The sequence below is a fragment of the Pan paniscus genome, chromosome Y (genome assembly GCF_029289425.2).
Source record: "Pan paniscus chromosome Y, NHGRI_mPanPan1-v2.0_pri, whole genome shotgun sequence".
NCBI lineage: Eukaryota > Metazoa > Chordata > Mammalia > Primates > Hominidae > Pan > Pan paniscus.
Genome location: NC_073273.2, coordinates 26,932,501 through 26,947,254, shown reverse-complemented (window position 1 = coordinate 26,947,254; position 14,754 = coordinate 26,932,501). Strand labels below are relative to the sequence as shown.

At 37.9% G+C, this 14,754-nt stretch overlaps 1 protein-coding gene across 7 annotated transcripts; it reads right to left on the bottom strand.

The window, feature by feature from the left end:
* Positions 1-245: 245 nt before the first annotated feature.
* Positions 246-14,178, bottom strand: LOC129395734 (RNA-binding motif protein, Y chromosome, family 1 member F/J-like). Of its 7 annotated transcripts, none has more exons than XM_055107157.2 (12): positions 14,041-14,178; positions 13,299-13,357; positions 12,063-12,175; positions 11,481-11,584; positions 8,336-8,513; positions 6,268-6,420; positions 4,141-4,255; positions 3,077-3,187; positions 2,531-2,641; positions 1,498-1,608; positions 1,323-1,411; positions 246-823 (listed from the first exon to the last, which is right to left on the bottom strand). In XM_055107157.2, the coding sequence occupies exons 3-12, from the start codon at positions 12,169-12,171 to the stop codon at positions 522-524; spliced, it is 1,383 nt and encodes a 460-aa protein (XP_054963132.1). In that variant the 5' UTR covers positions 12,172-12,175; positions 13,299-13,357; positions 14,041-14,178; the 3' UTR covers positions 246-521. The 7 variants fall into 7 exon arrangements, with proteins under 7 accessions (XP_054963132.1, XP_054963134.1, XP_054963135.1 ...); XM_055107159.2 differs by having other exon boundaries at positions 6,268-6,417; XM_055107160.2 differs by lacking the exon at positions 1,498-1,608.
* Positions 14,179-14,754: the final 576 nt, after the last annotated feature.

Genomic DNA, 14,754 nt, shown 5'->3' with positions numbered 1-14,754 from the left:
TTCTGGTGAGGCAGACAGTTTTGTAGTCTTTCTGAAGACTTCTCCAACATTTTAACCTTGTTAGTTTTTAAAGAGAAACAGCCTAATTAGAAAACTTGAGCAGCTTGCAAGGGCGACATAACACATCCCTAATTTTGCATCTGTGTTCAAAGAAACAAAGGAAAACGTACAACAAACTACACAATTTACTCTCCTATTGAATTTGCTTTAAGCATGTGCGGCTAACCAAAAACACCAGGCATCTTGCAGTACATGTAAAATTTTATTGTGAAAATTTTAAGGTAGATATTACATCTAAACACTTTTCAAATAGCATCAACAAGTATGAAATTACTTTGAAAACAATTCCTTTTCCTTTGAATACCTCAAAAAATTCATGGAGGAAGTCAGTATCTACCTCTCTCCACAAAACCAACATGTTTCTGTCAGTAATATGCAGGTAACGATGCAGAAATAACATTTCAATTTTTGATTTGCAAACAAGGTTTGGTATGCAATAACTATTATTTTGAATGCTTGCTTTAATATCTGCTCGAGTCTCCTTTTTCAGATCGACTCTCCCCACCATCTACTATAGATGCCACATAACTTGAGCTACCATATGCTTCACGAGGATCAGGGAGCACCCTACCCAGAGAAGGCGGATTCCTTTGGTCTTTTCTGCAAACATGCTCACGATCACAATAATGAAAATCACCACAGCTCCTTGAGTAACTCTCCCAACTTCTGCCGTATCTATCTCGTGTATTACTATATGCATGGCAGGTGCTTCCACCATAAGACATCCGAGGCCCTCGTGCGGATGGTGCATCATAAGAGGTCCCTGCAGGGTTGATAAAATAATATGTGGGACTACATTTAAACATTTTTACTGCTATCATTAAAGCATGAATTAGTTAAAGTACTATTTGGAAATATCTGCTTTCCTCCGCCTTTGTTGACAGGATATTAATCAAGTCTTCAATAGTCAGAAGGTTTTATTTAAGAGAAGTGTAAGAGTAGTATTTTGCAGCTTAACAAACTTAATTCTAAAGTAAATGCTCAGTCACATTTTCTTAACGTTAACTGAAGTTCTCACCTTCGTATCATTCCCTAGGCTTTATACTGATAATGAGTACCAGATAAGCACTGTTTATTTTATTATTTGTGCACAATGATGAAAATGAATAAATATGTTTCTGGGATGATCAAAAAAAAAAGAATACTCAATATTTAAACATGTTGCATATGTCCTTTACAATTTTCCTTAGAATTTCATTAAAATAACAATCCGGTCTATTAAATAAAATTCTGTAATTTACAAATCCATCCTGGACCCTTACCGTATCCCTGAAATGCATCTCTATAAGAACTTCCACGTAGATGTTCAGAATGATCTCTACCAAGGGCCTCACCGTAGCCATCGTGATAACTAAATTGAAAAAAAAAAAGTCTTTTCAATTTCCGAATGAACAATTTAAGAAATCCATTTGATAAATCCAGATAACATGACAGTACCTATATCCTCTAGAGGAATGTTCATCCCAACTAGAATGACCATAATCACGGTATGCATAGTCTCTAGGTGGTGGAGTATAATCCCTGGTTTCTCGGGAACTTGGACTATTTCTGCGTGCACAAGTTTAAGCAAGGAATGTTAAATTGTCAACTTGCAGTATCCAAAATAGAACTACATTACAACTTAAACACAGTTAAATTGCCAACCATCTAAATAAAATACCCACAGATCCCAAATGCCCAAAATGCCCAAATGCCCAAAAAGCACGTGAAACAGATACTGATAATCAATGATGCAGGAAATGCATTTCAAATAAAAAAGGAGCTTCCACACTTCACACACACACACTGGAAGGGCAATAAATTTTCAAAAGCAGGAAATAACAAGTGTTTGAGAGGATGTAGATAAAATGGAGCCCTGACACAATGTTATTTGGAATGAACAATATAAGAAATCTATTTGATAAATCCAGAAAAAGTTACAGTATCTATATCCTCTAGAGGAATGTTCATCCTGCATAGAATGACCATAGTCTCAGTATGCCTAGCCTCTAGATGGTGGAGCATAATCCCTAGTTTCTCGGGAACTTGGATGATTTCTCTGTGCATAAGTTTAAGCAACAAATTTTAACTTTTCATCTTCTAGTATCGAATACATGACTAACTTACAACTTTAAATTAAAAGGCCAAACATCTAAATAGATATTTCTCCAAATAAAATAGGCAAATGCCCAAAAAGCACAAGGGACAGATACTGATATTCAGTGATTCAGAAAATGCATTTCTTTTTGTTTTATTATACTTTAAGTTCTAGGGTACATGTGCATGATGAGTTAATGGGTGCAGAAAATGCATTTCAAATCCAAAATGAGATATCATATTTCACACACACAGATGAATGGCAATAAATTTTCAAAAGCAGGAAATAACAAGTGTTTGAGAGGATGTAGGTAAATTGGAGCCCTGATACAATGTTAGTTGGAACGAACAATTTGAGAAATCTATTTGACAAATCCAGAAAAAGGTACAGTACCTATATCCTCTGGAATCAGTTTCATGCCGACGAGAATGACCACAATCACGGTATGCATGGCCTCTAGATGGTGGAGCATAATCCCTAGTTTCTCGGGAACTTCGATGATTTCTGTATGCATAAGTTTAAGCAACAAATTTTAAATTTTCAACTTCTAGTATCCGATACATGACTAACTTACAACTTAAAATTAAAAGGCCAAACATCTAAATAGATATTTCTCCAAATAAAATGGGCAAATGCCCAAGATGCACATGGGACAGATACTCATATTCAGTGATTCAGAAAATGCATTTATTTATTTTTATTATACTTTAAGTTCTAGGGTACATGTGCATGATGAATTAATGGGTGCAGAAAATGCATTTCAAATCCAGAATGGGATATCATATTTCACACACACACACTGGAAGGGCAATAAATTTTCCAAAGCAGGAAATAACAAGTGTTTGAGAGGATGTAGATAAATTGGAGCCCTGATAGAACGTTAGTTGGAATGAACAATTTAAGAAATCTATTTGACAACTCCAGAAAAAGGTACAGTACCTATATCCTCTAGAGGAATGTTCATCCCGATTAGAATGACCATTATCACGGTATGCATAGCCTCTAGATGGTGGAGCATAATCCCTCGTTTCTTGGCAACTTGGATGATTTCTGTGTGCATAAGTTTAAGCAACAAATTTTAAATTTTCAACTTCTAGTATCCAATACATGACTAACTTACAACTTAAAAAAATTAAAAGGCCAAACTTCTAAACAGTTTTTCCCCAAATAAAATCGGCAAATGCCCAAAAAGCACATGGGACAGATACTCATATTCAGTGATGCAGAAAATGCATTTCTTTTTGTTTTATTATACTTTAAGTTCTAGGACACAAGTGCATGATGAGTTAATGGGTGCAGAAAATGCATTTCAAATCCAAAATGGGATATCATATTTCAAACACACATTGGAATGGCAATAAACTTCAAACAGCAGGAAATAACAAGTGTTTGAGAGGATGTAGATCAATTGGAATGCTGATACAATGCTAGGTTGGAACGGAACATGATGCAGCTACTATGGAGAAATGTGGTGGTTCCTCAAGAAAACAAACATCATTATCATAGGACCATGCAATTCCACTCATATACACCCAGAACCGAATAGGCATACTCAAACAAATATTGGTGCGTAGAAATACTCGGGTGGAAACAACCCAGATAAAATAATGGGTTAATAGCTTGTGGAAGGAGTGAAGTGCTATGATGTAAATGAACCTTCAGGACATCATGCAAAAGGAGAGGAGACAAATACAAAAAGTCATGTAGTGTTTGAGCACATTAACATTAAATACCCACAACAGGTTAAGTTCAGAGGCAGAACACTGACTGGTGTTATCTAGCAGCTGAGGAAAAGGAGAAACTGGGAGGGACTGCTTAACTGGTAGTTGGAGTTTTAATTTGGAGTAATGAAAATGTTCTGGAAGTCGATGGAGGTAGTTGTTGCCTGGCACAGAACGTATTAAACACCACTTAACTGTTCACCTTATAATATTTAATTTTGTTATGTGAATTTCATCACCACAGAAAAAAAAATCAACTGTGTTTTTTAATTTTTCCTTTACCCATCGTTAGTTGCATAACCATCATATCTTGGTGACATGCGATCATTTCTCCAGGAAGATATTGTCCCTCTGCGTGGAGGAACTCCATAATTCTCTCTTCTTTGTGACATGGGACCTTTAACATTCAAATGATGGAACATTACGTAAAGAACACCAAATCTGAAACGCTATTTTCTCTTCTCTCAAACAACTTTTTTAAATTATTTCTTCTATGACTCCATTCTTTGTTTCCTAAATTACTAGACAGACATGACACTGTGAATATTTCTCATGGCTTTGGATAATCCCATGGCTTCCACAAGGCCAGTTCTTCTAATGAAGCTGAAGGCAAACATTAATGCTTAGGTAAAAGTTCATTTGTAATGGTTAATAACTACTTAGTTCTTATTTTCCTTTTCATGTAAATTACTGATGACTGTGAGTGACACAGGGAAAACATGTAAAACCATCAAACTCTTCACTGATTTTAAAGTTTACATACATTGTCCTTTCTCAGCCAAAGAAGGTGGATTTTCCAATATCATTCTGTCCATCTCACACACACATAAATACAGCTACCTTTAAATGACTATATGCTAAATGTTTACATAAAAGTTCTTTATCTCTAACTGGTTGGCTCTATCTTAAATGTTGACAAATTTAAATGTATTAGTGAAGATTTTCTAATGATGGTCAGGATTTGCTTTTACTGCAAAGAAAGCAATGCTATGCAAGGGGTCATTACAACATTGTTGCTATTTCAAAATAGAAAGTTTCTCCTTTAATATATTCTTCACTTGCTATTCCTTAGAGGTCAGTGTTTCACATATGATACCTTCACTGGCTAATTTTCCAATGGAAATGTGTTGGCTTGGGTATCCTGAAGCCAATAAATACCTCCTTTCACCGATACTCTACGTATGAAATGTAAAATTGAAAATGGCAGTTTTTAACTTCCTCCATATGTGGATGGAGGACTAAGAAAGAATTTTAATTTGCTCTGCTTAAACTTCCTTGCTAAGAACTTTTATTTATTGTCTTATTTTCTTCTGCTCAGTCTGCAGTCTTACAATTCTCAAAAGTATTACTTGCATTCAACCCTACTGCTCACCTCATGTTGCTTAGTTCTAAATTCTCTCCTCAAATAATTTCAAATCTTACACTAAGGACCTTGTGTTAATGTTTAAACATCCCGGTACAATCTCAATTACTGATTTACATACACCTATATTTCACAACTCTGCATTTCTGTGATATCCACTTAATTTAAGAATTTTGGACTCCTACGTGTCTACCTCTCGAGCCTTAAATTTATTTTTAAATCATATTTAAGCCCAATGACTCCTTGTCTGCTAAATGCTCTTGTAGTTCTTTTGAATCTTCATGCAAGCAGTGAGTATGCCTTGCACATACGCATTACTGAGGTCTCAGAAGCTGGATGGCCAGGCTTAGCGGCTCACACTGTGAGTGAGTGTGGAAGGCTGAGGCAGCTGGACCGCTTGAGCCCCGGGCTTTAACATCAGTTTTGACAATGTAGTCAGATCCTCTCTCTACAAAAACATAGGAAAAAAATGTAGCTAGGTGTGCTGCTGCATGCCTGTAGTTGCAGAAACTCGGGAGGCTGAAACAGCAGAATTGCTTGAGCCCAGGAATTTGAGGCTATAGTAAGCCGTCATCTCACAAATTTGAGGCTATGGTAAGCCGTCATCTCACATAGTGCTCTCTCACCTAGTAAGAGCAAGACTCCAACCCGGCAAAGTCACCGAACAAGCAATTTTTAGAATGGGACACCAGGGGACTTAGGAAATGGAAGAATTAATTACATCAAGAAGCCTACCATCAAAGAATACTGCTAGGAACTTTTAGAAAAATTAAGGGGAATTTTCTAGCCAACACAGGATTAAAAGGAATGTTGGCCTCACTCTAATCACTTCTTTGATCTGCAATGAGAAGCTCAAGTATTTCTTCAACATAAATCTGAAATGTACCTAGTGAGATAGAAACTATAATAAAAGCTATCAATCAGCAATTATGCTCACGTATGTGTCACTTCCCTTTTGTTCAATGAACTTAAAGGTAAGCATTCAGGTAAAACGGCTCATTGTCAGTCATACAAAAACTACGGTCTTTCTGTCAGGTAGCATTTACCTTGGCTTCCCATCCAACTACTGCTTCTTGCCACAGCAGAAGGAGCAGATTTTTTCGGAGGAGGCCCTCCACTTCTTGAAGATGGACCTCTTTTAACTGGAGTGAGTCCCCTAGAATAACTCATCTTGAGATCAGGAGTGTATCCACCATCTTCTGAATTTCAAACAAAATCTTTTTAGTTAACTAACATCACTGTTTCTTAAATGGCTAAGTTTTAGTTGTTTACAAATATTTTCTACATTTTATAACAAATTCACATTTTGTCTAAACTAATAAAATTAGCATTCCTACATGGTATTAGTACACTTCAAGCAATAAAAGTTCATTCAGAAAATCTAGAAAGAAACTCAAGTATCATAATATATCGGTATGAGGGAGAGATGTGGGAAAATAGGGCGTGAACAGGGCAGAAACCTATCACTAAAATATCTAAATATAATAGGCATAAAAATATTAAAAGAAAAATGATAACTGACTGTTTATATCCTTCTGTAATGAGGAAAAATTTTCAAAGCACATCATAAAGATAAACTAATTTCCATTCAAAGAAACTCAAATATTTCCAATACCAAGAAGTCACATATCAGGAAAATACATTGTCTCTAAAATTTGTTAACACAATATAGAATTCTTAAAATTCCCTTATGAGACACTAATTTTCAGATGAGACTATGCTGAATTTTAACAGTCTTTAAGAATTGCATATTCGGTAATATAAACATATTTTTTTACATCTACAAAAATGTAGATATATGCCAATTGCCAGGTGGTGTTACAGGTTAGAATTTATATATACATTCTCGTCCGTGGCAGAGTATAATTGAACCTCACCCTCAAGATCAGTGGAGACAAAATAGCCATGAAGCTATGCATCTTAAACTGGAGCAAACACTGCAATTTCAACTTGAAAACAATCTCCAATTAATTACACGTCTGGTTATTAAAACTCCAAGTTAATTGTTAGAGTTTTGAAGGTTGGTTAATAGATAATACAACTTAACCAACAGGTTTATTTATTTATTTATTCAGATGCACTCTTGCCCTATCACGCAGGCTGGAGTGCCATGGCATAACCTTGGCTCACTGCAGCTTTTGCCTCCCAGGTTCCCGTGATTCTCCTGCCTCAGCCTCCTGAGTAGCTGGGATTACAGGTGCACGCCACCACGCCCAGGCAAATTTTTTTGTATCTTTAGGAGAGACAGGGTTTCACCATGTTGGCCAGGCTGGTCTGGAAATCCTGACCTCGTGGTCCACCTGCCCTGTACTCCCCAGGTGCTGAGGTGACAGGCGTGAGCCACCTCGCCCAGCCCATCCAACAGTTTTTTTTTTTTCCTTTTTTTTTTTAAATATATGGTTTGTTTTTCTTTTGGATGTAAAGATGGACCCCTCATTTCTATTAAGTAAATCACTCATAAATATCATTTTCAGTGACTCAGCCTCCAGCAAAGAAAGATTCATACATATCTGTGAAGCCGTGGTTTTTAGAACTTTCCAGAGTCACACACTCTTTTCAGAAATTAAAGTTCTACATTTCTTCAATTGAAAATGCTTTATGGCAGGCCAATGTACAAACTCTCTGTATCAAAATTACAAAGCAATACATTTGCATAGATGTTTCCACATGTAGACACAAGAAAACAAATACTGCAAAATCAATCTTCAGTATTCAGTTACTTTTTCCTGTTGGAAAATTTTAAATATTACATCGTACTTTGATAATACAACTGACACGAAGTTCTGGGCCCTAAAGTAGAAAACTCTAAAGTATAATGAATATAAATGGGTTCTGCAGAAAACCGGTTGAGTACAGGCAATCAGCATTCACAAACACAACCCAGTTTCAAATGTGTGTTACTTCAATGCAAACTTACTATAATTTTAAAACAAATGTTAGATATTAGTTCAATCATTCTTCTAATACGCCTTTAGTACTTAGAAATAAGTTTGCTTATTATCAATAAGCTAATTTTCTCTTCATACAGGAAATAAAAAAATTGAGAAATTTCGATATCGTCAAACTTATTTTCTTTCAGTCCTATGGTTCCATCTTTATATTTTAAAACATTACCCAGGTGTCCTTCATGTGAGGGAAGCCACCCTCTTGTTCCTCCACTGCTTCCTCTTGCAGATCTCAGACTTCCTGAAGGGCTTCTGGTTCTCGAAGAAGCTGGTGGTCTCCGCCTACCATCACTTTGAAAAGATGGTTTCTTGGCTTGTTCTACTTTTATTGCTTTTCCATCCAAAGACTAGAAGTATTAAGGGTACTATCAATAACACTGGCACATTTAACGTATGCACATTTTACAAACATTTTTACATCAACTGTAGTTCAATTCGAGGTATTCTCTCTCAAAAGGAAACTTTTTTTTCTCCTAAAATGAACACATCTTTCGCAATGCCAAATTTGAGACAGTTACTGAGCACATGCCTTCCATTAAGGGACCAAACACAAATTCTATTTTTCAAATTCCTTGAAAACTTCTCCATTATTAAAAAAAAAAAACTCAAACATAAAAAAAAAAGATTGACCCATCACACATTCTATGGAAGAATGTGGCACATCTGTTTTTTACAATATATAATCCACTTCATCTTTGTAGTCACATCACTGATTTGAAAGTTGCAATGTCCCAACGAAACTTGTGTCATTTAAAAAAAACATGAGCTTACTTTTTCAGAGTGATTAGTCACATTACTCATTATGAGTTGTTTCTTGTTGGATTTGCTAACACTTACATAAAATGTCCCCATATGATTTACAATTCTATATTGACTCTAAAAATGTTTCTGTAAATGTGATCCTTGTTTGATCTCATTAAGTTTTCTTGCCTTACTCATTTCTTACCTTGCCTTAGACGTGCCCCTAAAAAACGAATCTTAATATAGTACTTCAGGTAATTTCTCAGAAATGCTTAACTATCCTAATTAATTTCATAATAACATTTTTCACTGTAATCTTTTCTACAGGCCACAGCAATTTTTGAAAACAGTTCAGCTAATAATGTGATTTTAAAATTACATGGCTTTTGTTATTTGGAGGAAGGACTTAAATCCCTGAACAAGACCCCTTGCAGCCACATCGCCTGTTGTTCCTACCTTGAAACTTCTTTTGTTATTTCTGGGCTCAAAATATTTTCCCCAGATTTGCCCACGGCTGCTTCCTTCCCAGTGTTCTGAAGTCAGCCAAAATTCCTTAACTGTTAATTCCCTCTGAAAACTCGAAGAACCTCCTTTATTGGCCATCTTAACATTAATGTGCATACAACATTCATAGTTATTTTAACACAATAAAATATGTGAGATGAAGTAATTTAGAAATAACGTTGGCTGGGCGCGGTGGCTCACACCTGTAATCCCAATACTTTGGGAGGCCGAGGCAGGTGGATCATGAGGTGAAGAGATACAGCTCATCCTGGCTAACAGGGTGAAACCCCATCCCTACTCAAAGTACAAAATTAGCTGGGCGTGGTGGCATGCCTCTGTAGCCCCTGGTACTGGGAGGCTGAGGCAGGAGAATCGCTTGAACCCGGGAGGCGAAGGTTGCAGTAAGCCAAGATGGCCCCACTGCAATCCAGCCTAGGGCATGCAGCGAGTCTCCATCTTAAAAAACAAACAAACGAACAAAAACTTTACACAAATTATCTGCCCTTTTGCTTGAAAACTAGAGGGAAAAAAGAAATTATCATAGATTCCTATACAGAAGTCAAAATTATCTCCATACCTACCACAAAGCCATGAACCAAAAGCAACTCTCGGTTTCTACCACAGCTTGAAATACTAATTTATAAGGGTGAATAAAAATGTACTTTCTGCTATGTGACAGGAAGTGTGCTAGATGTAACAGAAAGAAAAGCAACTAGCAAGACTTAAATATGCACTATATACAATTTCACGATCAATAGATTAATACATAGTACAGCGAGTAGAAAATACCTACAATACGCAATGAGGAAGAAAATATGAAATCTAAGTGGTTTTTGAAGCATAAATTTTATTTATGAGCCATACACAGGGAAGGATAATTCTCAAGAAGTCTAAAAAAGCACTTTGGGAATAGCCTGAAGACTAACAGGACCTAAAAACAGATTGGGATAACGTTATTTATTTATTTTATTTATTTTTTGTTGTTTTGAGACGGATTCTTGCTCTGTTGCCAGGCTGGAGTGCATCGGCGTGGTCTCGGCTCACTGCAACCTCTGCCTCCTTGGGTTTAACCGATTCCCCTGCCTCAGCTTACTGACTAGCCGGAACTACAGGCACACACAACCAGATGCAGCTAATTTCTTTTTTTTTTTTTTTTTTGTATTTTAGTAGCAACAGGGTTTCACCATGTTGGCCATTATGGTTTCTTTCTCCTGACCTTGTGATCTGCCCGCCTTGGCCACCCAAAGTGTTGGGATTACATGCATGAGCCACCATGCCCGGCATGATTGGGATAATGCTATAAAGCAAAAAACACTAAAGAGCACAGAATGGAATGCTCTTGACTACAATGTAAAGGAATTCAATAATTAACATAATTACATAGAAGTTTAAAGCTTAAGTAAACACACAATCTCTAGATTTAAGACTCAACAGGACAAGAGACCATTGGTTCAATCAAAACAAGTCCTCAAACACACTGGGGAAATGAGTAATTAGCTATTCATGTTACATAAATTACTCTGGTGACAGGAAAGAAATGTCCTTAGGAGAAAAAGCAAGCACGGAGCCAAGAATGCCAGTTACTTCTTCTGTTATCTGACTTCAATGTTCTCATATTATTTTCTATTTTCAACTACTTAACCTTTCCGTAAATGTAAGGGTCTCATTTAAATACACTTTTGCAAGAATATATTTTCATAAAATACATTCTTCAAGAAGGAAAGAGTCTTTCCTTCTTGTGCATCTGTTATTAATAGCATTTAATAAATATTGACTTATTACTTTCATTTACATGAGGGTTCCTTTTAAGTTTTAAAGCTCTTCAAAACCTTTTAAAATCTATTTGCACTCATATCGAAATACAAACATAGAAAAAGGTTACCAAATATTAATTTATAGAATGTTAATTCCAATACCCTTCCAACTACACTTGCACGTATATGGCACAAAAAAGAGGATGGCTTCATATGTCATTCTACTATCTTCAAAAGTTTAGTAATATTAAAAAGACCTAGAAATATTGTTAATTGAAGAACAGAGTTAGAATATTAGTAATAAGGGACTCTTACCTTTCCATTCATATCTTTGGCAGCATTCTTAGCATCTGCAGGGTTCTCAAAAGTAATAAATGCAAAGCCTCTGGATTTGCTGGTTCGATCCTTTATCAAAAGAACTAAAATATATGAAAACATTTTACATTCATATAATGGACTCATCAAGGTACTCACCATCTAAAGGTTACATCAAACTAAAAAATAATTGCATTTCACATCACTATTATGGTTCTCAGTACTCAGTCACCCCTACAGTCAGTCTAGTTTATTCCAGTTTGTTTCGGAACTCCACAGCACATTTACTTTCCCTCATTTTCCTTTCTAAGTAGTAGGTTATCCTTTCCACAGAACCTTAACCTACTACTATGAGAATTTTCCAAATATCAAACGGATACTACAAAATAAGAGTTTAAAATGCATAAGGCATTTTAACGTAGGTATACAATGAACTTCGAAAAAATATATTTTTTCAAAACATATATATATAACATACATATTTTAAACATACATATTGAAATATACATGTGAAAATACACACACACACACACACACACACACACACACACACACACACAGAGACACGGTTTGAAGAGTTACCTTCTGATATGGGACCATGTTTCCCAAATACTGCTTTAAGCATCTTCTCATTGGTTTCTCTATTGAGGCCACCAATGAAAAGCTTGCCAGGATGATCTGCTTCTACCATTGTGCTGTAAATGGTAAAAAATTATCTATATTTAGATATAAATAAGCTAAAAAGAGAAAATTTTATTACGTACTGTGCTGAAAACCCAAGTAAAATTCCCTTCCCGAGGCTGACATCTTTTTAGTATTTCTTACTTTATATATGTAAAATTTGTAACACTCAGAGCAGAGGGGCACTAACTTCATGGACAAATGCTGCATTTTAGTATGTACCTGACAAAATCTCACTTCTAAAAATTAGATAAGAAAAGCTATTGTAATTTTCCTCAGTTGCAATATGAAGAATGTCCCCATTTAAATAATTTTATTTGAAAAGAATCTATTTATGAGGTACAGTGTGATGTTTTGCATATTTTCTTTCTTGAGATGTATGTCTCCTGTTGCCAAAGTGAACTGCTCACTGCAGGCTCTTCCACCCAGCCTCAACTGATCTTCCTACATCTCAGCTTCCCAAGTAGCTAGTACTACAGGCGCTTTCTACCACAGCTGGGCAATTTTTTTGTATTTTTAAAAATAGACAAGGGTTTCCCCATAGTGCCCAAGCTAGTCTCCAAATCTTCGGCTCAAGTGTTCTGCCGGCTTGGGACTACCAAAGTGATGGGATTTCAAGGGTGACTCACCACACTCAGCATGATATTTGGATAAGAGATTAAATCGAGCTACTTAAAATGTTCTAGGAGGAGAATATTCTAAATATTTTACCATCTTTTAGTGATTTGAAATATACAATAGGTCAAAGATCCCCGAACCCTAGCCTTCAACCCGTACCTATCTGTGGCCTGAATGTGATGCCGGAGGATGACATGTAATACCTGTCTGTGGAGAATGTAACGCCTGAGGATGACCTGAGGTGGTACACTTTTATCCGGAAACCATCCTCCCTACTCCCTCGCTGGCCCTCCCTGTCCCCGTGACAGCCTCACTGCCCCACCTGGCCTCTGTCACATTGCTCCTACCGGAAGACCCGCCCCACCACGTGCCCCTCGGAGCCCTGCCGCCAGCCCCCACTCCCAAACGTGTCCACCTCGCCGCCTTCTTCCCCTGCGCAACCCTTGTCTGAGGAAAAACTGACTTCTACTAAACCAGTCCCTGATGCGAAAATAGCAATGAAAGAGTCCATTACGTTACCCAGGCTGGTCTCAAACTCCTGACTTCAAGCCATCCTCCGACCTCCACTTCCCAAAATGCTAGGATTACAGGAGTAAGGCAGTGTGCCAGGTTAACAGAATAACTTAAGCGCATCTATTTTGTTCCAGTTTTCGGCTATCTAACTCCATTTATCTCGGTTACACCCACTTATTCGGTTTAAATTATTTACGGTGCCAAAGATACATGAAACATCTTTCAAATACTGTCATACAACGAAGGAGACAATCACAGGCTTTACAGAGGCAAACTGAAACTCAGATTATTTGTGGCCCCATATTTCTACATACACTAAAGTAACACAATTTATGTCAAAATTTGATAATTTCTTCCAAGCAAATCAGACACGCGACATGTGCTAACTAAAAGTGTGACTTTTTAATCGCAGTGGTTAAGTGTATTGCCTGTATTCTGAATTATGACCACATTCACAGAGAAAACCCGCTTTAATAAAAAGTGCACATGAAAACAAATGGCGGCTTAGCACCATCTCCCACAACTAGTCGGACATATTAGGCACTTAAAGGTAGAATCCTCAGCAAAAATCAATGAGTTTAACGAAAGTGAGTCTCTTAATAGCACTGAGGAGTTCTTTCCCCCACTGACTCCTCCCGTAATTCAACAACCACACATAGAAAACCCATCCCCTTTTGTAGACAAAATCCCAAACCTTTGCTTTCTATTCTTGCCGAGAGACCCAGCTGTCCAGAGAAACAGAAAATACCTGCGATTTTTAGTAGGACAAAGAGCCTGAGGTTCGCCTGGCCCTCAGGCCGTACGGAACCGGCTTCGGAACACCACAGGGCCAACTGCGGGAAGGACAGCGGCAGCTACCCTGAGAGGGAAGGACGCCAGAAGCCGTGCCCGGAAATCCCGCCTACCTCCAGCGGCCAATCATTGCGAAGGCGGTGGGCGTCAGCCAGTTCCTGCGAAGGCTGTGGGCGTGTCCTGAGGCCCCTCCGCCCCAGCTGGCCTGCAGCTCCATCATCTCGCGGTAACTCTTCCGAGACCACGCTTGTGCCATGTGGCGGGCGGCGGTGGAATAAGGCACACGCGAACTGTGAGCCCTTTGCAATTGTGGGCATGGAAGACCTACACCCTAACTGGCATCCTGAGGGTGGCAAGACATTAATTAACCCACAGGGAACACATGAAACATCTCACTTCATTAGGCAGGCTAGGCTGATGGTACCGAATATTGCAGATCCAGAGGGGAGAGAGAGGGACAAGCGCTGCCCGCTGGGGCGAGGGCAGCGGCGGTGGCTTGGGGGGATTGGGGCAGGGCGGGTGCGTGGGACTCAAGTTGACTGGTACGTTGCTGAGGTGGAATTCCTCTGCACCAGAAGCTGAAACCCTGCAAGGATTCTGTCAGGTCTAGGCAAATACATACTCCGAGTTCCATGGTTCCTCCCTGAGGATGCTGTACTCACAGGGGCAT

Coding starts and splice junctions, on each gene's coding strand:
- LOC129395734 (XM_055107157.2), bottom strand. CDS start 12,171: ATGGTAGAAGCAGATCATCCTGGCAAGCTTTTCATTGGTGGCCTCAAT. Junction 11,585..12,062: donor ACATGGTCCCATATCAGAAG/GTAACTCTTCAA, acceptor CATATATTTTAG/TTCTTTTGATAAAGGATCGA. Junction 1,609..2,530: donor ACTGATTCCAGAGGATATAG/GTACTGTACCTT, acceptor TTGTGCACGCAG/AAATAGTCCAAGTTCCCGAG.